General features: G+C 47.3%; 1 protein-coding gene across 3 annotated transcripts in view; it reads left to right on the forward strand.

Annotated features, from left to right (window-relative positions):
• Positions 1–24,259, forward strand: part of ESP4 (HEAT repeat-containing protein) — a 66,863-nt gene that overhangs the window by 17,623 nt on the left and 24,981 nt on the right. For 2 of the 3 annotated variants that reach the window (XM_078589193.1, XM_078589191.1), the window contains exons 7-13: positions 14,213–14,305; positions 14,559–14,694; positions 14,762–15,261; positions 15,410–15,856; positions 16,334–16,402; positions 19,198–19,314; positions 19,397–19,624. In XM_078589193.1, coding sequence (XP_078445319.1) covers positions 14,213–14,305; positions 14,559–14,694; positions 14,762–15,261; positions 15,410–15,856; positions 16,334–16,402; positions 19,198–19,314; positions 19,397–19,624 — 1,590 coding nt within the window. Of the gene's footprint in view, positions 1–14,212; positions 14,306–14,558; positions 14,695–14,739; positions 15,262–15,409; positions 15,857–16,333; positions 16,403–19,197; positions 19,315–19,396; positions 19,625–24,259 lie in introns of all 3 variants that reach the window. The other variant, XM_078589192.1, reaches the window with a different exon arrangement.

The raw sequence follows: 24,259 nt of genomic DNA on the forward strand, positions 1-24,259 counted from the left end.
CATGTGGTTTGGGCGGTTCTCCTCCGTTCTGAAGACCGAAGGGTACACTCAGAGTAATGGAGACGCCTCCCTCTTCTTCCGTCACAGCCCGACCGGGATCTCCATTCTTGCCGTGTATGTCGACGACATCCTCATCACGGGGTCTGATGCTGCTGAAGCTGTCTGCCTGAGCGCCGCCTTGGCTAAGGAGTTTGAGATCAAGGCCCTCGGCCTTCTTCGCTACTTCCTTGGTCTCGAGGTGGCCTACTCTCCTCGTGGGATCTTCGTCTCACAGCAGAAATACACCGTCGACTTACTAGCACTGACTGGGATGACTGATTGTGCGCCGGTGAGCACTCCCATTGATCCCAACGTCAAGTTGGGCAAAGGGGAGGATTCACCACTGACGAATTCCCACCGGTATCAGCAACTGGTGGGGAAACTCCTCTACTTGATGCACACTCGGCCTGACATTGCCTTCGCCGTCAACTTGCTCAGTCAGTTTATGCATTCTCCCCGGGAGGTTCACCGTCAGGCCGCCCACCGGGTTCTTGCGTACCTGAAGGGCTGCCCCGGCAAGGGCCTGCTCTTCCCTCGCAGTACTGACCGGACCGTCAAAGTATACACTGATGCTGACTTCGCCGGTTCCATTGTGGATCATCGGTCTACCACGGGCTACTGCACGTTTGTTTTTGGCAGTCTTGTCAGCTGGAAAAGCAGCAAGCAGGACAAAGTGTCCCATTCTAGTGCCAAAGCTGAGTACCGCGCACTCGCCGATGGGGCCTCCGAGGGCCAGTGGATCTATGGCATCCTTCACGATCTCCGCGTGGAGTACGCCGGCCCGATTCACTTCTACTGCGACAACAAGTCGACGATCGCGTTGGCCAAGAACCCTGGACAACAGGGACGTATCAAGCACATGGAGCGCAACCGCTACTTCTTCAAGGAGCGAGTTGACGAAGGGATCTTTGACCTTGATTTTGTTGCCTCCGCCGACCAGGCAGCGGACGTCCTCACTAAGGGCCTCTCCCGCCCACTTCTTCAACGTGCCGTCTCCAAGCTCGGCATGGAAGATATCCATACTTCGCTTGCTGGGGGGTGTTAGTGAGAGACTAGCTACTATGGGCTAATGGGCCCTATTCTATAAGCCCATTAGCCCATCTATCATTCTCTCTCTTAGGGTATACATACCCACCTATGTACTCAGTTATGGGTATATCATTATCTTCCTCTTCTCTTCCACAACACTGTGTGTTCGAATATTCAAGAAACACACAAGTGCTGGAGGGGCTAAATTTTTAGTCTGATGTAGATATAAATGAACATTACCCTGCCGGCCAAAGGGACAGAGCTTCAAAGTAAAACCAAGCGGATCGTTTTATTTTGAAATAACAGCCTAGCGGAGCGTCTGTGTTAAGGACAGAGATACTAACTATTGGGCCCAAGGCCTTGTAAATGTATTAGCCTAACCCTAGGGCATTAATGGAACCACTAACATCCCTAGAATGCTGCTAATGGACCACTGGAAGGCCCATTAGCAGCCCAGTAATGGTCCCTTAAGGACCCATTACACTCCCACTAAGGGCCCATTAAGGGCCCATTAAGGGCCCATTAAGGGCCCATTAGTGAAGGCCCACTAGGGGCCTAAATATCAGGCCCACTAAGGGCCTGATATGTTCTGGGCCTGTCTAGGCAGGCCCAGAGTCCAACGGCTAGCAGAAACTAGCCGTTGGACCCCTTCCAACGGTTACTTTTTGAAAAAGGTAACCGTTGGAGGCTACTTGTTAAGCAAGTAACCTCCATAACACTGTTTGAAAGGGTCTAGTGACCCTGGATTTCTTGTATAAAAAGGGGAACTATGTATGAGTAAAAATATACTTTAAGCCCCAATCTTGTGCACTCTCTCTCTCTCTACTTTCTCTCTCTACACTTTCTCTCTCCTCCGATTTCTTCATTTCTACATGGTATCAGAGCAGGATTCCTGATCCTGTCTTTGGTATTTTTTTCTGGAGCTTAAGGGCATCCTACGGGAGGCTTCCTAAGGCGTCCAGAGAGTTGCTTCCGCTGCATCTACAGAGTTTTTAAGATTCACCGTTGCAAATCGCTGCCTGCAGAACTCTGTCAAGCCTGCTGACTTCCTTGCATTCAAATTACATCTACTGGAGGTACCTTCAAACGGGCAGAATCTTCTTGATCCTTTCTAAGAGGAGAGGGCTTCAAAGGAAGTATCTTTACGTGCAAAGTTACTGCAAAATTACTGTTATGGCTAATACCAATGACCAGATTCTTCCTCCTGCTCCGGCTCCGCAAGAAACCCTACCTTTTGCTGAAAGGCCGGCCGTCATCTCCACGGATCGATGGCTCACCTCCTTACCGTTGATGGCCAAATGCGCTATCTTCAATGGAAGTAACTTTCTTCTGTGGGCCCAGCGAGTTCAGGCAGCCTTGGCACCTCGACGACTCAGCCATCATCTTACAGAGGTTGCACCTCCCAGAACGTCTCCTCACTTTCCCAAATGGATAATTGAGGAGGAAACCGTCTTTGCCTGGCTCCTTGACACATTGGCTACTGATCAAGGCCCTTCTTACTCCGGTTATGACACTGCCAAAGGGTTGTGGGAGGCCGTCAACAGGGACCACTCAAAACAAGGTGACAAGGCCAAAATTGTTGATCTTCTTTACCAATCTTTTTCTATCCGACAGGGAGAGAAAAGCATCAAGGCTCATGCAAATGAGCTGAGGAATATCTTCACCGAGCTAGATCATGTCTGGCCGCAGTCAACAGATCCAGTGGCAAGAGCTCAGTGGTCTACTCTCCGGCTCTGTCAACTCCTTTTCATTGTAAACCCCGAATTCGAAGTCTGCAGAAGTCAGCTCTACAATCAAGCGGTAGAGCCCACTTTCGATGAAGCAGTTTCAAAGCTCATGACGGATGAGAGCCGCATCCTCAGAGAAAAGACCTCTGGCCCAGCTCATGGGGCCTATGTCTCCAAGAATTTCAAGCCCTCTGGATCTAATCAGAACCAGAGGCCACAGCAGAGGCAAGACGCACCACGAACCGATCCTGGACGGGTTCCCAGGGAGGATTGGGTGTGCACCTACTGCAAAAAACCGGGGCATCTTCGAGAAAAATGTTGGAAGCTTCATGGAAAGCCTCCTCACATTGCTAAGGCTCATCTGGCCCACGATTCTCCGCAAGGGGGGGACACAACTCCTACACCAGATGACTTCCGGATGGTTCTGCAGAAACTGCAGAGCCTTGAAAGCATGCTTGGCTCCACCAACGGCGCCATCATCGGGTCCACTTCAATGGCCAACTCTGGTAAAACTCAACTTCTCTCAAGTTTGAATAAATTTACCACAAATTCTAAAGCTGCATGGATTCTTGATTCTGGGGCAACTGACCATATGACTCATTCCAGACATTTTTTCACTACATATGAGTCTTTGGCCCCAGGAAAATATGTCCAAACAGCAGATGGGTCTCTAATGCCTGTTGCTGGCTTTGGGCAGATGAACATACAACCCATAGGAACTCTTTCCTATGTATTGTATGTTCCCAAACTCTTCGTCAGCCTTGTTTCAGTCCAAAAATTAGCAAAACTACAACATTATAATATTCTGTTTGATGACATTGATGCTTATCTATGTCATAAGGTCCTCGGGTCGAAGATTGGGCTAGCTAGAGTTCAACACGGACTCTATTACCTTCCGGGACAAGAGCCATCTTGCTGGACGGGGCCCAAAGTAGCTGCTGTACAAGCATCCACAGAGGAGAAGATCATGGCCCAAAGTAGCTGCTGGATATTAAGTCTGAAGGAGTTCTAATGGATTGGAGGATAAATGATGGTTCAAAATTTATATCAGAAGGAGACTGAATTGGAGGATAAATGATGCGCTTATGTTCTGCCGGATTACGAACAAGTCAAATAAGAGTATCCAGATTTAATCCCTGATAGAGAGCAGGAAACATGGTTTTTAAAGCATGAAATAATAGACGACCAAGCTAACAATGGAGCAACCTGAGACACTCCTCTCTGGATGACACTGGTGATAGATGCCATTTGGGAATGACAAGGTCAGAGGATTGGAGCAGTCACAGGTAGTAGAGGCGTGTCCTAGGTAGTCCATGCTTCAGCCCCCCCGTGACCTTGTCACATAGAAAAGCATCGACCCCATCAAAGATGAGTTTATTGGATGAAATTCTTGCTATTGGATAAGTCATGTAAGACATGGGTAATAAAGCACAATTGGCCATTTGATCTCTCTTAGTGCTACAGCGTGGTTCAAATGATTTAAATAGTGTTTTTAAAGTGTCATATGATTGGTAGCACTGGAATCTGAAATCCATGAGTTAGAATATTGATGGATATCGGTAGAAATTGAAAGACAACAAGGAATACCTGACTGGACCAGAGATGTTAACCCAATTATATCCATATTTTTGACCAATTGACATTGCTGCTGTAGTTCTTCTTTGTCTTGTCTTTGTCGCTTGGAGGCTTCTGTGTATCAGACTGGGGAGTGGTATCACTGTCGACATATATATGGGCCACACTGTTGCTCTTGTTGATGGAATTTGATGCCCAGGCAGGACAATCGTCGATCTTCCAACACCAGAGTTGGTGTGATGGGGGCGTTTGCAGTGGCAACACCAGAGTTGGTCTTTTTCTTCATTGCGTGTCCCCCTAGGCTGATAGGGTTTTTTGTGTCTTGAACTTCCAGATGCTGGGAGAGCGGCGACTTTGAGATGGTGGTGGCTTTGAGATGTTCAGTCCTGCCGCTGTAGAATTGACTAAACAAGCAGAGGTTTCCTTGGTGTTCTGACTCTGAACACCAAGGCGGCTCTCCTCTTTGTGTATCTGGATGACTGTATCTTCAAAGGTGAGTTTGTGTTCTCAGTTAAAAAACTGAGCATAAGCATTTTCGAATTCCGGATGCCGACCAGCAAGGTAGCGATAGACGCGGTCAAGAAGGACATATTGTCAGTCAATAGAGTGTGCTGCGGGTGGGTGATAGAAATTGATCTCCTTCCATAAGACTTGAAGCTTGTTCACGTACTCCAGGGCAGTTTGATGCTCCTGGAGAAGACACAGATCAATCCACGGAGGATTCTATGGTGGATTCGTCATCTCTTTTTGAGTAGCATATATGGATCTCCATATTTCCTTCGCGTGATCATTATTCTTTTAGGACTGACCCAATTCAGGAATCATTATATCAAATACCCAAGTGAAGAGAATATCTTCTTCTCCTTGCCACTTGATATAGCTCTTATCCTCAGCTAGAGGTGGTTCGTCTATAAGATGATGGGCTTTGCCTCTAGGATGGAGAGTAATCTGGACATACTTACTCCGCGGATTGAAGCTATGTCCATTAAATTGATTACTAAGAGCTTCTTGGGGAAGATGGGCATAACATTTATCCCTTAAGTGAGGAAGCAAGGCTGTGATACCACTACCAATCACGCCTTCCTCTTTGGCCATGAGTTTATTCTGTTGAATATGTGGGCTAAATAAAGATGAAAAGCCTATAGCTAACTGGCCCAATAGCCAGAAGATTATCGGGCCCACAAACCTATTACCCGATTTGTTTGAGTGTCAGATCGGGTAAGTAACGGCTAGTCAAACTAGCTGTTACAACTAGCCGTTAGAGGCGCATGTATCAATGTAACGGATTTGTTTAATACAATATCCATCTTTTGCTGTTCTATCTTCTCTGTTCTTCTCTATTCCCTCTCTCCCTCAAGATATCAGTCTAAATCGACATATTCAAATAAAGAAAAAACTGTAACTGAGTAGTGGCAGCAGGGTTGACCAGATATGAGGAGAGATATTGGCTGAACATAGCTGACTCCAGTTGGCAGTCTTCGTGGAATGCAGTAGAATGTAGCGGACCCGTGTTGCTCAGTCTGAGTTGATGGCTAGACAAGCCTCAGAGAGGACACGATGACCTGATGAAGGTAAGACCGCGATGACCTGAGTTGCTTAAGTATAGACAAGCATTGTGATATGATCCATCAGGGTGTTTATGTCCAAAGAAAACCCTGCAGCTGCCAGCTCCGGAAGTGCAGGCTCAGCATTTTGGCCTCTACTTAAGCCTTCCTCCCTGGGGACGGGTGGGCAGGGAAAACTGTTAAGACCCCGATCCAGAAGTATCAACAACAGCAGGGGTCCAAACGACCCCCTGTATTTTCGGCCCACGAAGGAGGGCCCGAACAAGCCCAAACCCACTAAGGGTTATGACCTCATGAGCCCCATGAGTCATAAGAGAAATGGACCCGAGGAAGAGGAGGGGCAGACAAGAACCCTAGTAAGCTTTCTTCTCCTTACTCTCCGATCTCCTCTCTTGCCACCCAACCCTTTCCCTTTCCTTGTCTGACTGCCTTACCCAGGAGCTACAGGCGGCTGGATCGCAGGCGTCCCTGCAAGGAGATCACCCGAACCTCCTTCCTTTGGCATCTCTCTCTCTCTCGCCACGCTCTATCCTATCTTCTCTGATCTCTCGAACCTCAGTCTCCACTGTTGTTTCATTGAGAACACTTGTTGCAACATTTGAATTCTACTTAGTCTAGTGCGAGCCAGACGAGGGTCTTAACAAAAACCCTTCTGAGTCTCCCTAGTACCCTCTCCTCTGCTCTGTTCTAGTTGTAACTCTCCCTGTCCGTGCTCGCAGGCTCAACGTCGTCCCCCCTGCCGAGCAGCAATCGTTCGTCGGAAATCCTTCACCATCGTCTTGTCCATTCCCATTCTCTCCTCTCTACCTTGGGAATTTCTCTCTCTCATCTCTCTGTGAAGGCTTGTTATTGTTTGGAATATCACTTCTGGTTTGGAGATCGAGTTACAAGTGCAGATCGATCATGCTCCCGACCTGGGATCATATCACCTTGAAGCTTTTATATCAGGGGACCGTACGTTCATCTTGACGCTAGGACATGACCATGTGGTCATTTCAGGCTGTGAACAGTGAAAGACTGTGCGGTGAACAGTGAAAGGCTTCCAGAGGACTTCCGCTGTGGGAGAGCTTCCGCAGTGGGGAAAAAAACTTCCGTGCATTGTTTCATGGGAGACTGAGAAACTAAGAAAAGCTGATATGCAAAGATGCAATGCTGACCATAGCAACAGAACAATGACTGCGATTTTTAGTGGAGATTTTGGGCAGACTGGATTCCGCTACAGCCAAGTCACCAGACGGTGATCTTCGTTGTTGTCATCGTTTGGGCTTCAGAGATTCAATACAAGTCTTCACATCAACTTTGCAGGCCCTGATACCATATCAATGGAGAGGGATACTGAGTCACGAGGAGACATGTAGAATGAATCAGAGAAAAGGCACATTATATTACTAATAAATGACAAATATATACAGTCATGTGTGGCCGCATATGACGGTTATAACTAATAACACTTTTTTTCCAACTTGAGCTTTGACGGAACAATGTTTCCACTGCTCGCTTTTGATTACTCTTAGAGCTTTCATGCTAAAGAGATAATCGATAACTATTATGTTTTCTTAAGTCTTGCATAAAAATATTTCATGCTAGAGAAATAATTGACAACTGTTATGTTTTGTGGAGTCATACATGCTAGTTTCTATTATCTGCATTTTATCCCATTTTTTCCCCATTTGAGGTTGTGTCATTATGAGGGATCTATCAGACGCGGTTTACTCCTGAATACCTCGTTTGATGGAGGTAGAAACCCTTAAAACGAAATAATTAAGCTTTTTTTGTCCATGTGGCATCTTCTGATGTGTTGTGATTTCATGTTTCTTACATGGTTTCATTTTATTCTTGATTTGTCAATCCCAAGAAATATCTTCTGAGGACTGGGTCTATGTTCTCAGTGATCTTACAGAAGGGCACCAACACAAAACTGAAATGTTAGGTATCTTCAAGAGCTCCAGATAGTCACACAAGAGGAATATAGTGCCTTTCTTCTTCCGTGCACTTTCTGTTAGTGAGACATGTCCTCTATGGGCTAATGGGCCCTGTTCTATAAGCCCATTATCCCTATTCTCTATTCTATCTCTTAAGGGTATATATACCCCTCTTGTAACTCTCATTCATTATGTCATTACATTCTATTCTCCTTCAACCTCTCTTCTCCCCCAGACCCTCTAGGGTTTACATGGTATCAGAGCTCAAGCTCTTGATCCTAGTGGAGGACTTGACATCATCCTCCAGGTACACGACTCTAGTCGTGTTCGCCTTCCAGCCTGTGTGCAGCCCTAGCCGCACACAGACCGCCGCCCGCAGGTAGCAGTTCGCGCAGCCCTAGCCGCGTGTGCAGCCCTAGCCGCGCGCGCCGCCGTCAGGAAGCCGCGCGCGCCGCCCCTTGTCGCCGCGCGCAGCTGCTGTTGGCCGCGCCCCCTTGCCGTCCGCCCGCAGACAGCAGTCCGCGCGCCGCAGCTTCCGCGCGGCCGTCCGCCCGCAGGCAACAGTCCGCGCGCCGCCCGCCGCAGACAGCAGTCCGCGCGCGCAACTTCGCAGCCGCCCGCCCGCAGGCAACAGTCGCGCGACGCCCGCTTACAGGCAGCCGTCCGCCCGCCAGCCGCCCGCAGACAGCAGTTCGCACGGCCAGCCGTTCGCGACGCCGTCCGCCTGCAGGCAGCCGTCCGCGCAACCGTCCGCCCGCAGCCAGCAGTCCGCGCGGCCAGCCGTCCGACCTCTGCTGTGCATCCATCTGCTGTGCATTACGCCCGCAGGCCGCCGTTTGCCCAGCTAGCAGCCCGCCGGCCGCCGCCCGCAGCGCACAGACTAACACTTTGCTTCTGCGATTTCGTCTAGATTTCGTGGCGCGGCTTCTCCGATTTCGTCTAGGAACCGCGACATCCCGAGCATTGCACGGCTCTGCTGAAGATCTGGTGTCGTTGACTGCCCAGTGAGCCGTCTGCTGTGTGTCGAAGCCGTCTGTCCAAGCCATGGCTGATGACAAGTCTGCTGCCACCGTCACGGCCGACGAATTCTCTGACGCCGACTTCCTCGAAAAACCGCTTTCCCATAAAGTGGTTAATCCCCTACCGCATCCACCCGACGCGGGGCGTCTTTCCGGGCCCAATGTTCTGAAATGGAGCCGCTTCGTCGAGTCTACGCTGAGAGCTCGACAACTCTTCAAGCATTGCACGGCTCCAGCTCTTTCGACCTCCCACCCTCACTATGCTGCCTGGGATGCGGAGGAGCACTTTATCTTAAATTGGCTTCGCCTTCACACCCTTACTCTGGACTTTGCGGAGACATTTCCTCACCAGGCCACGGTCAAGGGTTTTTGGGATCAAGCAAACCTCTTTTGCGGCAAAGATGGGGACAATTGGCGTCTCCTTGACTTAGTGGACCAGGCATATTCCCTCCGCCAGGGATCCATGTCCATTATGGAGTATGCCCTGGCCCACAAACGCATCTGGGATGAGGTTGATCACTACCTCCCTTTGGACACCTCCAGCCTAATGTATCAACATACGCTACGTCTTCGCTTGCTGGGCTTCATCAGGGGGCTGAATCGAGAATATGAGCACATCCGACGCGCTGCCATGTACCGCACGGAGGGTCTACCCACCATTTCCGAGCTGGTGAAAGAGCTTCAAGAAGAGGAGAGTCATATCCTGAAGTTTGGCCGTCAAGCTTCCGAGGATCCACGGGACTCGACGGCCCTCCTCTCTCGGCCCTCCTCCACCCCTGCATCGACCCAGGAAGGCGCTGCCCCGGTCTGTTCCTACTGCAGCAAGATTGGTCATGTGGAATCCCGCTGTCGGAAGAAGTACTTCGCTGAACAGAAGAAGAAGAAGAAGAAAGAGTCGGCTTTGCTTGCTCAGTCTACTTCCGGCGCTTCTCAGCATGTTACGGCAGAACAGTTTGACCGTGTGCAGGCCGAGCTTGCTCGGCTCACGTCCCAGCTCTCTGCTCTTCAGACATCCACCTCGGTGCCCTCCTCGTCTTTCTTTGGTGCGTGCTCTACCCTACCCACTACGGAGTGGTACTGTGGTCATACCGCCTTTACGGCTCCCCTGGTTGCGGATACGACTTGGGTAATTGACTCGGGGGCAACGGAACATATGACCCCCTTCAACCACCGGTTTGTCTCGTACGAGCGACATGGTGGGGGCCGCACTGTTCTTACTGCGGGTGGTGGACGTCTTCCCGTGGCGGGTATTGGGGCAGTCTACATCGATGGTCTGGGAGTGGTTCAAGGGGTTCTGCATGTTCCGTTGCTGCGAGCCATTTTGATGTCCCCTCAGCGTCTTGTTGATTCTGTGTCTTGTTCTTTTCACCTGACACCTGACGGAATGTCTCTGTCTAACAAGGTGGGGAGAACTACACCGATTAGACGCGAGCACGGGTTGCTGCTGCTGGACGATGGGGGGACCTCGCAGTGCTTCCGGGTGCAGCCCAGTCTTCGGCCGGCCGATGAGCAGCGGAGGGGTCGACTACATCTGACGCATCAGCGCCTCGGGCATCCGTCATTTGCTATTTTAAAGCGTTTGTTTCCGACTTTGTTTGTGGGTTTGGACCCGAAGACTATTGTGTGTGAGGCTTGTCAGTTGGCTAAACACCGCCGGTCGTCTTTTCCCTCATCTCAGTCTCATACCTCGACGCCACTCCTCCGCATTCACAGCGATGTCTGGGGACCGGCCCCCAAACCGAGCCTGCAGGGTCATCGGTACTTTCTGATTTTTGTTGACGAGGCCACCCGGTGCACGTGGACGTATCTACTTCGGGCCAAGTCCGATGTGTCAGGGTCTGTCCGACATTTTTGTGCCATGATCCAGACCCAGTTTGGCCGTGGCATTCAGCGCTTCCGGTCGGACAATGCCCGTGACTTCTTCAATGCCGACCTCGATGCGTTCTTTGCGGAAAGAGGGATCTTGCATGAGTCCTCATGTGTTGCTACACCGGAGCAGAACGGTATGGCAGAAAGGCGGATCGGCTATGTGACCTCGACCGCTCGGACACTCTTGGAGAATTATACGGTTCCGTGGACATATTGGGGTGAGGCGATTTTGACGAGCACCCATCTCATCAATCGCCTCCCATCCCAATCCCTCGACTTTGCTACGCCTCTTGACCGTCTCGGTGCGGCGTTCCCGGGGGTTCCATTGAAGACCGGCCTTCTTCCACGGGTATTCGGATGCACGGCGTACGTCCACGATACTTCACCGACCTTGACGAAGCTGGATGCTAAAGCTCTACGGTGTGTGTTTGTGGGGTACTCGACTCTCCAAAAAGGGTACCGGTGCTATCATCCGCCTTCCAGGCGGTTCTTCGTTTCGGCGAATGTTACCTTTGCCGAGTACGAGCCCTACTTTGGAGATTATTCTTCCTCACCCCGCCTTCCGTTGGATGAGGATCCTTCGGTTCCTCACTTGGAACCGGTTCCGTCCGCGGAGCCCACTGCTCCGACTGTGTCATCGTCTCATGATCTATCTTCCTTTGACCCTCCAGTCCCCTCTTCGTCATCTCTTGAGGTTCTTCCAGCACCCCCTACACCCGACTTCGATGTCGCTCCCTCTTGGTCTCCTCCTGAGGCCTCTTCCTCTCCGATGGTTGACACTTCCTCTCCTCTCGGCGAGTCATTGCCGACTCCCGACGAGGATTCTTTTCATGACTGTTCTCCTGATTTTCCTCCTACTCAGGCTTCCGCTCCCTCTTCTTCCGGCGATGGACCTTCTTCCTCCGATGGCAACGATGATCATCTTGGCTGGCCCATTGCCCTTCGCAAAGGGGTTCGCAAGTGCACCCGCACTCCCCTTTATCCCATGTCTCATTATGTATCTCTCGCACGGCTGAGTACCCCCTACCGGCTGTTTCTTTCCCGCATCGAATCGGATCCCATCCCTCGCCGCATCACCGATGCTATCGCTTCTCCTCATTGGAAAGCGGCGATGGACGAGGAGATGCAGTCCTTGCTCAAGAATCGCATCTGGGATATCGCCCTCTTCCTCCTGGAAAGAAGGCGGTGGGGTGCAGGTGGCTCCACGCTAAGAAGCACCATGCAGATGGGACACTCGAGCGTCACAAATCTCGACTTGTGGCTCGGGGGTTCACCCAAGCTTATGGCGTCGACTACTTCGAGACCTTTTCTCCGGTGGCGAAGATGGAGACTATCCGTCTTCTCTTGGCATTGGCGGCTCACTTCCAGTGGGTAATTCGACAGTTCGATGTGAAGAACGCCTTCCTGCACGGGGATCTGACTGAGGAGGTCTACATGCAGCAGCCTCCGGGCTATCCTCTCGGCCCGCCGGGCACCGTCTGTCGACTGCGTAAGTCTATCTATGGACTGAAACAGTCCCCACGGATGTGGTTGGTCGCCGCGCCTCTGTCATGAAGGCTGAGGGATACACCCAGAGTAATGGGGATGCCACCATGTTTTTCCGGCATTCGTCCGGTGGTGTCTCCATTCTTGCTGTCTATGTGGATGATATGCTGCTGACGGGGTCTGATATGGTCGAAACTACACGTCTTGCTGCCGCTTTGGCTAAGGAGTTCGAGATCAAGGCCTTGGGCCAACTTCGGTACTTCCTTGGCCTTGAAGTTGCTTACTCCCCTCGGGGTATCTTCGTCTCCCAGCAGAAGTACTGCATGGACTTGTTGACTTTGACCGCATGACGGAGTGCGCCAGCCAGCACTCCCCTCGACCCTAACGTAAAATTAGGGAAGGGGGAGGACTCGCCTCCAGTGGATCACTATGAGTACCAGCAGATTGTGGGAAAATTGATCTACTTGACGCACACTCGGCCCGACATCAGCTTCGCCGTCAACCTCCTGAGCCAGTTCATGCATGATCCACACGCCATTCATCGCCAGGCGGTCACTCGGGTACTTGCGTATCTGAAGGGCTGTCCAGGGAAGGGTGTACTCTTTCCTTGCAGCTCGGACCGGACGGTGAAGGTCTACACCGATGCAGACTTCGGGGGGTCCCTTGTTGATTATCGCTCCACGACCGGGTACTGCACCTTCGTCTTCGGCAGCCTGGTTAGTTGGAAAAGCAGCAAGCAGGACAAAGTGTCCCGCTCTAGTGCCGAAGCCGAGTACCGAGCGCTTGCTGATGGGGCCTCGGAGGCTCAGTGGATCTATGGGATACTCCATGACCTACGGGTTGAGTATGCCGGCCCGATTCACTTCTTCTGTGACAACAAGTCGGCAATTGCACTGGCCAAGAATCCGGGCCAGCAGGGAAAGATCAAGCACATGGAACGTGACCGCTACTTCTTCAAGGAGCGGGTTGACGAGGGCATCTTTGACCTTGATTTTGTTGCTTCCTCTGATCAAGCTGCTGATGTGCTTACCAAGGGCCTATCCAGGCCTCTCTTGCAGCGTGCAGTATCCAAGCTCGGTATGGACGATATCCACACTTCGCTTGCGGGGGGCTGTTAGTGAGACATGTCCTCTATGGGCTAATGGGCCCTGTTCTATAAGCCCATTAGCCCTATTCTCTATTCTATCTCTTAAGGGTATATATACCCCTCTTGTAACTCTCATTCATTATGTCATTACATTCTATTCTCCTTCAACCTCTCTTCTCCCCCAGACCCTCTAGGGTTTACACTTTCACGTACCTTCTTGCTTTATTTCTGTAAATGCATACCCAGAAAGAGCTCCAGCACTGGCAGTCCATTTTTTTTTGAAGAAAAAGAGGGAAGATCACCCAAAATTGGTGATCAACGTGGAATTAAGAATATTTGTGATCGGGAAAAATACATGACCGACCAGCCTGGTCTCCTTTCCATCCTCTTCCTGCTAAAAAAGTAGGAGATACAATTCACTTAGAGTTCCAGCACTGGCAGTCCACTCAATGTTTCCTAGAAACATTGTTCTCATTATTCGCTTTGACTTGGTTGAATTACCAGTTTCAACAAAATCTATTGAAGCTTATCCCTCCTATTATATCTTTCTCCACATTCAATTACTAGACTAACCCTAGTCCGGTGTTCCCACTGATAAGTCAACAGAAGTGTTATTACAGTTTCATCCTCTGCTTCTTCTATGAAACCCCTTGCTTAATTGTAATGAATTAAATAATTTATCAAATTATTTTCTAATGAGGTTTTTGTTTCATTTATCTTAATGCGTGAAAAAATTTTCAATGGCCACTTTAGGACGTGAAAGTATTGCCTTTCGAGAAAAAACAGGAGCAATATTTTTTTCTTCCTAGAAAACAAAATCTTCTTTTTCAGAGACAATTAAATTTAATGTTTGGACTTAGCTGCAGAACTCATGTAATTTACGGGGCTTATGCAGTGGCGTCCGCGTTTAGCGGAAGCCCTAAGGACCTTGAGTGTGGGAACATCTACTGTTGCTTCAGCTGCCATCAAGGGGTTGCCGTCTGTCAAGGTGCTTTTTCTGTTTTTAAATTCAGATATTATTGAGAAGGCAAAGTTGGAGTGTGGGGGATCTTGGCAGTAGTCATAGGGATTTTCGTTTTCAAATCCTTCTATCTCTCTTGAAACACTCTTTCTCCTTGGTTTCCACTCTTTGTCAGTCATTGGATCCCATTAATAGGATTGCAAAGATCAGCCAACTCTGCCTTCTCTGATGTGGTGACTTATTTGCAAATCCCAACATGGTATCAGCACCAAGGTTTCAGGTTCAAATACCAGAAACAATACACTGCGCGTATGGGTCATGTATAGGCCAGTGGCAGGTGTTGCGGGGAGTGTTTGAGAACGATATTCTCCCTATTTTTAGAAGTAGCACCATTCCTATCAGCTATATGTGTTCAGGTAGGCGCATGACTCTTAAATAAAAATCTTGATTTCTTTTTTTAGGATGAAATTCTCTCACCTGCAGAGAACAAGGAAGTACTACTGGAGCATTTAAAGAAAAGACCCATAAAAGAAGAACTGATGGATATAACAGAGACTAATACAATATCTAGCAAGCGATCCAAAATTTTACCAACTTCCTCTCAAGATTTTGTGAACGAGTCAGATGCTCCTAGTCAAGATCACTCTTCAGATGTGCCGATGAGCAATGCAGAAGCCGCTGGTGGTGTGGGAGAAAATGGTCCAATTCAACAGCTTGTGAGCACTTTTGGAGCATTGGTTGCCCAGGGAGACAAAGCTGTGCAATTGCTAGATGTTCTTGTATCTAGCATTTCGTCTGACTTATTCGCAGAAGTAGTAATGGTAAATATGCAGCATCTTCCACCATGTTGCCCTCACAGTGACTCTGAGGCAGAGGGACATGGCTCTGGCGACAGTCGGGCTTCAATTCATGCATCGGTTTTGGCTGATATCTTCTCACTATCATCCACATCAACTCGGAATCCACTTGCTCACGATGTTTCTGTACGTTCTTTCTTGCCCTCTTTTGTTTTACTATGCATCTATTTTTCTTTTTTCTTTGTTGCCTACGATTTTTTAATGCTTTCTAATGAATATTTTCTCTGGACATTAAAGAGTCCATTTTCATTTATCTTTTTGAATCTTCTTTCAGGTTCAAGCAAAAGTTGATTTGCAGACACAGGATCGAGAAGCTTCAGTCTCTACTCGTGTTCAGGATATTGCTAGTCATGCTATAGAAAATTTAGAGAGCAAGATACCAAGTCTGGTGGCAGATATTAAAATTGAGCCGTCAGAAATGCAAGATATTTCACAGTCCGTTGCATCCAGTCCAATGACCTCTTATGTTTCAGAAAAGCCTTGTCCTAGTGCAGCCATTTCAAACAGTGGCTTATCTGCTTCAACAAGTTCAATCTCTGATCCATTATCATTCAGATATACTCTTCCAAAGATTGTTGCCCCTGTCATTCCTATTACAGATGAACTGAAGGATCAAATTCAAAAACAAACATATTTGCGAATCATTGAAGCATATAAGCATATTACCACCGCAAGTGGCATTCAGCTGCGTTTCTCTTTACTCTCTTGCTTGGGAGTTGAGGTTAATCTTTTTTTACTGAGTTCTTATTTCCAACGTGGTCGCATTAGCCTCTTTTTGCTTGGATTCTGTGAAATGGTTTTTAAATTGTTGGATAGGTTGCTTATGGACTGCGCATTTGCATAAATGTCTAATGATTTTGTCCTCATTGTGGGCCTTTTTTCATGGTGTATGCGTTTCAGTGGACTGAGTATAAAATATCCATGTCCAGTGTCCTACTTTAGAGTTTCCTTCACCATCAATCTATCCACTTAATAAGATAAAAATCATCTTTCTGCTAATGTCCTATGTCCTAGTTTGAGAAATCGTTTCCATTCTTTCTTCCATGTAATTTAAGCTTACTTCACTTACTGAAATTCTCTAGTGCCATTCCTATGGCTTTATTAAAAATATCCACAGGAAGGTTGTCATCTTTTCATAAATGTTCTTTTTTTAGAATTTCCTGATAGTATTTATTTTGATTCTTTATGTTTCATGTAGTTCCCTCTGGAATTGGATGCATGGGGGCCTCTCCGGAAGCATGTTCTGGATGATTATTTGAATCATAATGTATGCCTTGCTATGTGCCATCTCTTGCATAAATTAGTTTTTGGTTAAAATAGTCGTTCTTGTGTATTTAATATTGCTATGATGATCCTGTTACTGCCTTTTTAGTATGTTATTCCATTATGATATGTGTCACTGTGATACAGAGTTCCTTTTTGTATCTTTGGTCTTTTATTGTACTCTGATATGGTTCCAACTAAATCAAGAAACAAATTCTTGAAAAAGATAGAAATGACTCACGATGATAGTGCAGCGAATACAATTCTTCAGACAGAGAGGAAGATCTCAGATCCATAGCGCCTCCTCGAGCTCTCCAGCCGGATGCAGCCTAAGCTCAGCAACGCCTCCGATCTCCAAGTTCTTTCTCCAAATGACCGATGCCCCTCCAGTCCAGAGAGGGCTTCCTTATATAGGAGCAAGAGGACCTTGCTCCTAGCCCAGGCAGTTAGTTACTACCCTGGGCGGTTACACTCTTGATCTTGGAGTACATTGACCCCACACGTGTGGACCCAGGTGTGGTCCCATGTGGAGATTCATTCACGTTTTCTCCTCTCTGTCCTCCTCCTTTCTTCTTTCTTTTATATGTAATCCAAGGTATATTTAATCTGGGAACCGTTCTTTGATTGTAGATAGTGGTTCCCATGAAGAATCTTCAATAGGTAGTCCTGCCCATTTAATACACACCTCCACAAAACCATTAGAATATCTGACATTCAACACTTCAGCTGGGGTTAATTGCCATTCCAACTGTGGTGAGAGAGAAGTTAACACAACTGCTTGATCCTTAGGCCCAAGGGATTTGCGCAACTAAGATATTTGGAATACTGGATGTAAACCACAAGAGGCTGGTATGTGTAGTTTGTAGGTGACCGATCCCACTTTCTTCAATATTTCAAAGTGTCCAAGGAACTCGGGGGACAATTTTTCATTCACACGTTTGGCCAAACATCTCATTCTGTATGGTCATAACCTTAGATAGACCATATCACCAATACTAAAATTGACGTCTCTCCTGTGTTTGTCAGCCTTCTCTTTCATCATTGCTTGGGCATTTGCTAATCTCTGTCGCAGAGTTTTCAACATCTGATCACGCTCCAATAACAAAGTATCCACCGCTGCTATAGGAGAAGGGGGACTACCATAATGTAACAATTCGGGAGGATCTCTGCCGTATACAACATTAAAAGGAGTAGTCTTCAGTGAAGAATGATATGATGTGTTGTATGAAAATTCTGCCCAATGCAACCACCTGGACCAAGTACTTGGTGTTTCAGAAGTAAAGCATTGTAGGTACCCTCCTAGGCGTCGATTTACGACCTCTGTCTGACCATCTGTTTGTGGGTGATAAGAGGAACTCGTCCATAAACTAGTACCCTGGAGTTTGAATAATTATTTCGCAAAAGTACTTGTAAATACCTTATCCCTGTCTGAAACAATGGAAATGGGAATGCCATGGAGGCAGACTACTTTGACAAATTTGTCTGCAACCACTGACGCAGAAAAATGATGTTTCAGTGGAATAAAATAGCCGTATTTATTGAGTCGGTCAACTACCACCATAATACAATTGAAGCCATGTGATTGAGGAAGGCCCTCAATAAAATCCATCGAAATGTCGTCGTCCCAAATTTTCTCTAGAATTGGTAAAGGTTGCAGCAATCCTGGAGGTGAGCAACTTGAAGTCTTGTGTGTTTGACAAATGTGGCATTGATCTATGTATTCTTTCACTTCTTTCTTCATGCCTGGCCAATATAGGTCTTTAGTGATTCGGTTGTAAGTCCGTAAGAACCCCATGTGTCCACCCATGACTGAATCATGATATTCTCTAATGATGTGAGGTATAAGTGAAGATTTGGCTGACAAAACCAAACTGTCTTTATAGAATAAACAACGATGTATGAGAGAATAATTTGGATGTGAATCTGCCTTAACCGCCAATTCCTCTTGACTTTTGTTTAAACAGGGATCAGATCTCAGTTATCCTGAATAACTTCATGGTCTAAAAAACGAATCTGAAAGGTAGATAAGCTGGACGAATTCCCAAATAGGGTAGATCTGGATAAAGCATCCGCTATGTGATTATGCTTACCCGGTTTATATTCAATGTCAAAATTGAAACCTAACAGCTTGTACAGACATATTACTATGGTAAGTATAACGGCTGTGTTATCTGCCATATATATGTGTGGAACATGTGAGAATCGTGTTATCACAAAGGGAAGATATTAGGATTCTGGGCAATCTAACGATTAGGAAGTTGATCCACTTATAGTTTCAGCAATGTAGATCCAGATCCAAGATTTAGCACAAATTCAACGAGGATTTTCACTAGTCTTGATACAATAGAGATGAGTGATCTCGGAAGTTCGGATCCGAATATAGAGAAAGATACATAAGGAAGAACAGAGATAGGAAACGTTATCTCGGAGAGAACAGCTTGGTGACGGCGATCATGGACGGCCGAATTGGCAGCCCGGGGTGCAAGAGAATCTGCAGGTGCGTTCTTGAATTCAGATGAGTGAATGCCCTTCTTGACAGGCCCTCCTTATTTATAACCTCTTCTCGCCCACTTCAGCATCTCTTATTTCCTGCCTTTATTCAAATTCTCACACGTGTGAATCACTCCACACGTGTGTGTTTATGGGGTTTCCTTTTCCTTGACATAAAAGTATGCAAAGGGCGCTTATCAGGAGATATATCTGCTAACAAGTATCAATGAGCTAAAATGTTTTTTCTTTATTCAAATACAATGATCATGCAATATCAGTGTCAACTTCTCACTGCTTATTCCATTTCAGGGCCATGACTTGACCCTCAGTGTCCTCTATAGGTTATATAGGGAGACAGAACAGGACAAAGACTTCTTCTCCTCGACCACAGCCATTTCAGCTTATGAATCATTCCTCCTTAATGTGGTGGGTAAACTTCTATCGTGCTTTGGTGTATGTGGATGTTTTGATCTGATCTTGCTTTCTACTGTCGGGTTTGTTTTTGTAGGCAGAGGCAATTCGGGATTCTTTTCCTCCTTCGGATAAATCATTGAGTAGACTGCTTGTTGAGGTGCCATATCTTCCCAAGCCTGTAGTTAAGCTGTTAGAGAGTATGTGTTCTCCATCAAATGTTGAGAAAGACAGTGAGCGTGTTACCCAAGGCCTCAGCATCGTTTGGAGTTTGATCCTACAAAGGCCTTCTAGCCGTGATGTCTTCTTGAAAATTGCTCTCCAGGTTCTGATTTTTCCTTAATTCAATGTCGACCATATTGACACTTTTTTCCTTGTCCCTTTTACTTTAATTACTTCGTTATATTCCTTTTATAGTTCAACATAAGTCTGTATGATATCTGGTAAGGGCAAATTGGATCCTGTCTGTGTAAACACTAGCCCATTATTCCAAATGAATGAACTTCTCATTTCAGGGGGTATTTATGCAGTTCTGGCTGTCGTATCCTCTTAGTGTAAGGATACCAATCTATTAGTATAGATGGGACAGATTATAGTAGTTTCTACACAAACAAAACAAATGAGGTTTAAAGAAGAAAACGCCATAGTACAAAACATCAAAATAACATCTCCTGACTCCAGAATTTTGTTAATGTTTTTTTTTGCATTATATTACTGTCAATGAGATATGAGATACACTCTAAACATCCTGCAGGAGGATTATTTTATATACTTTTAAATTAATTATGCATTTATTTCATTTAATTCAAAACATCGTAAATTAAGTTGATATCTTTTTATTTATTTATTTTTTGAATGAAAAGAGAGAAGACCATTCGAACTCGGTGGTCAACCCAAAATTACTATTGATATATATGATTGTGACATCGTACATGCCTGGCCCGCCTGGCCCTTTTTCCGTCCTTTATGTCTTACTGAACCAATAGGCGATACATTTCTCCACATCATGTAGCACCGATTCCAGCGACGTAGCCTTTCCCTTAAATATCATTTAGTTGTGGTATCACCACAATGCCTAAAGCACCGCGAGAACCCTTCCCCAGCTCGACCGTCCTCTACCCGCCTTCTCCTGAGGGACTTCCAGCATGCATCATCTGTTGTCGCGTCCACCCCTCTCAGCTGCTGTGCTCTCCAAATGGCCTACACAAAAGGACACTCAAAAAACAGGTGAGAAGGGTCTTCCTCTCCAAGGCCGCACATGGGACACGCGATTGGTGTGTCTGGGATCATGTGCCTTCAGAGAGGACGCGTCATACCTCGACGTCTAATAAGCACCCAGCCAAAAATTTGCACTTTCAACGGTACCTTCTGCTTCCATAGGCATCTACATGTATGGATAATGTATGCATCTGTCGTACTTCCCCGTACCTGTTTATACACTTCGCTAACTGACCACTGGACTCCTCTCCATACCCAGCTGTCCCTTATCCCATTGACAGGCCGTAGATCCACAATGGCCTGTTGTATGTTCAGGAGATCTTCCAATCTCTGTTAAGACAATGCCTCCTGCAAGATTGGATTCCATGTGACGTCCCAGTAGTCTTTCACCGAGGCTTGTGGGCTCCTAGTCAATGCAAATAGACGGGGGAAAGCTTCCCGCTTCGGACCTCCTGTTGACCAGTCATCTAGCCAATAGCGAAAACAAGCTCTGATAAGCGCCCTTTGCGCATTTGTATGTCAAGAAAGAGAAAGGCAAACAGCCTTACACGTGTAGAGTAAGCTGCACGTGCAAGAATTTGAATAAAGGCAGGTCTCCGGATGGCGGGAAAGAGTTATAAATAGAGAAGAGGCTGGCAAGAAAAGGGCATCGATCATTCTAAGGAAACTCACGGTCGCTTCAGGAGATTCTCCCGCGCCAGGACCGCTGATCCGGCCGTCCAAGTTTGTCGATCTCGAATCTATCACTCCGAGATAATATCCTCAATCTCTATTCTTGACCTTGTATCTCTCTCTCGAACTGAATTTTCTATGACCGTTCTTGCTATAATTTCGCATACTGCGAGTATTCCTGTTGAATTCGCGGTTACTATCGTATCACTGATTTCAGTCATGAAATTCTCAAGTGGAATATATTCTGTGATTGTTGCATTGGTTAGGGTTCCTAACACGCTCCATCCCCTAATTTGGGTACAAAGAACCCTTGGCTTCGCTGGAAAATTTGGACCAAGCCCTGCCAAAAGCTGGAAGCCCCTCTGATTGGGATCGATCACTGCTCCCTATTCAACCGTGTGTCGTACATATCTCTTAATACTTTCGTGACCATGTCCTCCAGTCCCATAATCTTGGCCACCCATTTAGTTAGCAGTGCCATATTCATGGATTGCAGATGTGGTAGTCCCAGGCCGCCATATTTAACTGGTCGGCACACCACCTCCCATGATACTCTTTCTGATACGTGGCCAATTGTCGATCCAGGCCCATTCCAGAAGAGTTGTCTCATCAGAGCTTCCAATTAACGTCGGATCCCCTTAGGCAACTTGAAGCCTAAGAGATTAAATATTGGTATTGCCGAAAGTACCGATCTCATCAATATCAAACGCCGCGCTCGTGATAACACCAGGCTCTGCCATCCCTTGAGTCGCATCTCCACCTTCTCGACCACCGAGGTCCAATCCGTGACTGTTAGCCATCCCCTCTTCAAGGGTAAACCCAGATAATGCATTGGAAGTGTCCCAATGGGAGTCCCCTGAGCTTCTGAGCATTGGACATCCTCCTCCAGTGTAAGGCCAAATCCAACAAAAGCAGATTTGGAACGGTTGAACTGTAGGCCTGAGAAATCCGCGAAGAGGTCTAATAGCATTGACAGATTGACAGATCTCATCTGCATACAATAATATCGATATACCCGTTGGGAAGCTAACAGATTGGAAGCCCTTCAGCTTGCCATGTGCACATATCTTTACTGTACAGATGGCCAGCGCATCCACTGCAGGGCAAATAAAAACGGGGACAGTGGGCAGCCTGTCTAACTCCTCTTTGAGGTTGTATCCAACCTCTCTCTGGTTTACCATTCACGAGGATCGAGAAAGAATTTGACGTCACACATCTTCTCACCCATTGTATCTATTCCCTGGGGAAGTTCCTCTTCCTCATCAAAGCCCATACAAGTTCCCAATCAAGTGTATCGTATGCCTTAGCAAAATCAACTTTCCACATAAAGCCATTCCTGCCCTCTCTCTGCCAAGCTGCTATGATTTTCCCTGAAACTTCCGCGTTGTCAATCAACTGTCTCCCCGGGACGGATGTGGATTGAAAAGGTCTGACCAAATCACTGATCACTTGCCAAAGTCGATACCAATACCTTTGCCAATATGAGGTATATGGAGTTTGAGAGTGCTATAGGATGAATGTCGCCTTTTCGAGAAGCCCCTTGGCATTTGGCTAATCGGAAAAGATCTGATCGGTTTAATCGCTCCGTGCCATATTCCGTCGACGTCCCCATAATGTCTGCTTCGAGCATTTCCCAAAACTCGGTAAAAAAGATCAAGGATCCGTCCGGACCTGGTGCGCCTTCTCCATTAAGCCCCTTGATGGCAGCTTTCACTTCCTCCACAGTGAAAGGTCTCGTCAATTCAGCCTGCTGGCTCCCCGTCACTTTGGTGGCTCCACTGCCACCCCATTTCCATTTGCTTAGAGGCCCCCATTGGGAAAAGACTCGAAAATATTCTGCTAGTGCGGTCTCTACTGCCCTTGAACCTACAATTTCTTGGGGTTCCACTTGTAATTTCGGTATTTGGTTGGAACGCCTCCTTCCATTTGCTGTGAGATGGAAGAATCAGGTATTTGCATCCCCTCCTTCAACCACAGTTGTCCTGATCATTGTCTCCAGTCCATCTCTACTTTAAGATCCTCTGCTGCGATAGTTTCTCTGTAGTACGATCTTTGTTGTGCCTCAACTCCGAATAAGGGTCTTGTGTCCTCCTGGCTATCTAATTTTTTTTATCCCCTCTAACACTGCCAAGCGACATTTGTTTCTCTCCATCCAAATCCTCTTCCACGTCACTTGCAAATGTGCACGGGAGTCCCTTGAATTTTGATGGCAATCTAATTGTGGCCGACCCCTGTATGATCTGAGATATCCACCATTCTTTCACTTCGTTTTTAAATCCCTCCTGCAGCCATGAGCGATCCATTTTGAAGTATGTAGATCGGACGCGGCCTTCTTGGCTTTGCCACCTAATTGGTGTGTAATCGGACAGAGGACGTGGAAGTGCGCAAACATCTGCCATGGGAAATCGTTCCAACAGTTCCACGGAACAGAGGAATCTATCTAACCGCGAGCGCACATTAGGAGATTTCGTGCTGCGCCACGTGTAGACACAAATTTGAGGCCCCATTTCCTGAAGACCCGCATCTGAGATGAACGTCCGGAACTCCTCTGAGCCCTGGTCTAGACCACCACGACCGTAAGGATGGTCCCCTGTCCACAGCATCACGTAGAAATCTCCTCTGACCAATAATGGAAGTCCTGAAAATGTGGCTACCACCTCCTATAGTTCCCTCCATAGAGAAGCTCTTTGTGCGTTGGATTCAGGGGTATAGACCGAAATGACTACCCATTCATAGCCATCGCTGCCATCGCTGCGTTGTCGTAGCTTCACTCCTGCCACAGATTGACCCAACCATTCAGCTTCTTTCGATAGAACTGTCTCGTTCCATTCAATAACCTGGCCCCCAGATCGTCCCACTGCATTCACTGCTATGAACTCATCAAGGTATCTGCCCCCACTGTATGCCATTCCTGTGTCTCCCACGTCTCCTTCATGGTTTTTTGTAGGCATACCACTGTAGCACCCCATTCCCGAAGGTATCGCCCTACTATGCTACGGCTTCAGGCATCTCGGAGCCCACGTGCATTCCATGAAATGCAATTCATTCTTGGTCGCCGTGATCCCCCACT

This window comes from Wolffia australiana, chromosome 17 (genome assembly GCF_029677425.1).
Source record: "Wolffia australiana isolate 7733 chromosome 17, ASM2967742v1".
Taxonomy (NCBI): Eukaryota; Viridiplantae; Streptophyta; class Magnoliopsida; order Alismatales; family Araceae; genus Wolffia; species Wolffia australiana.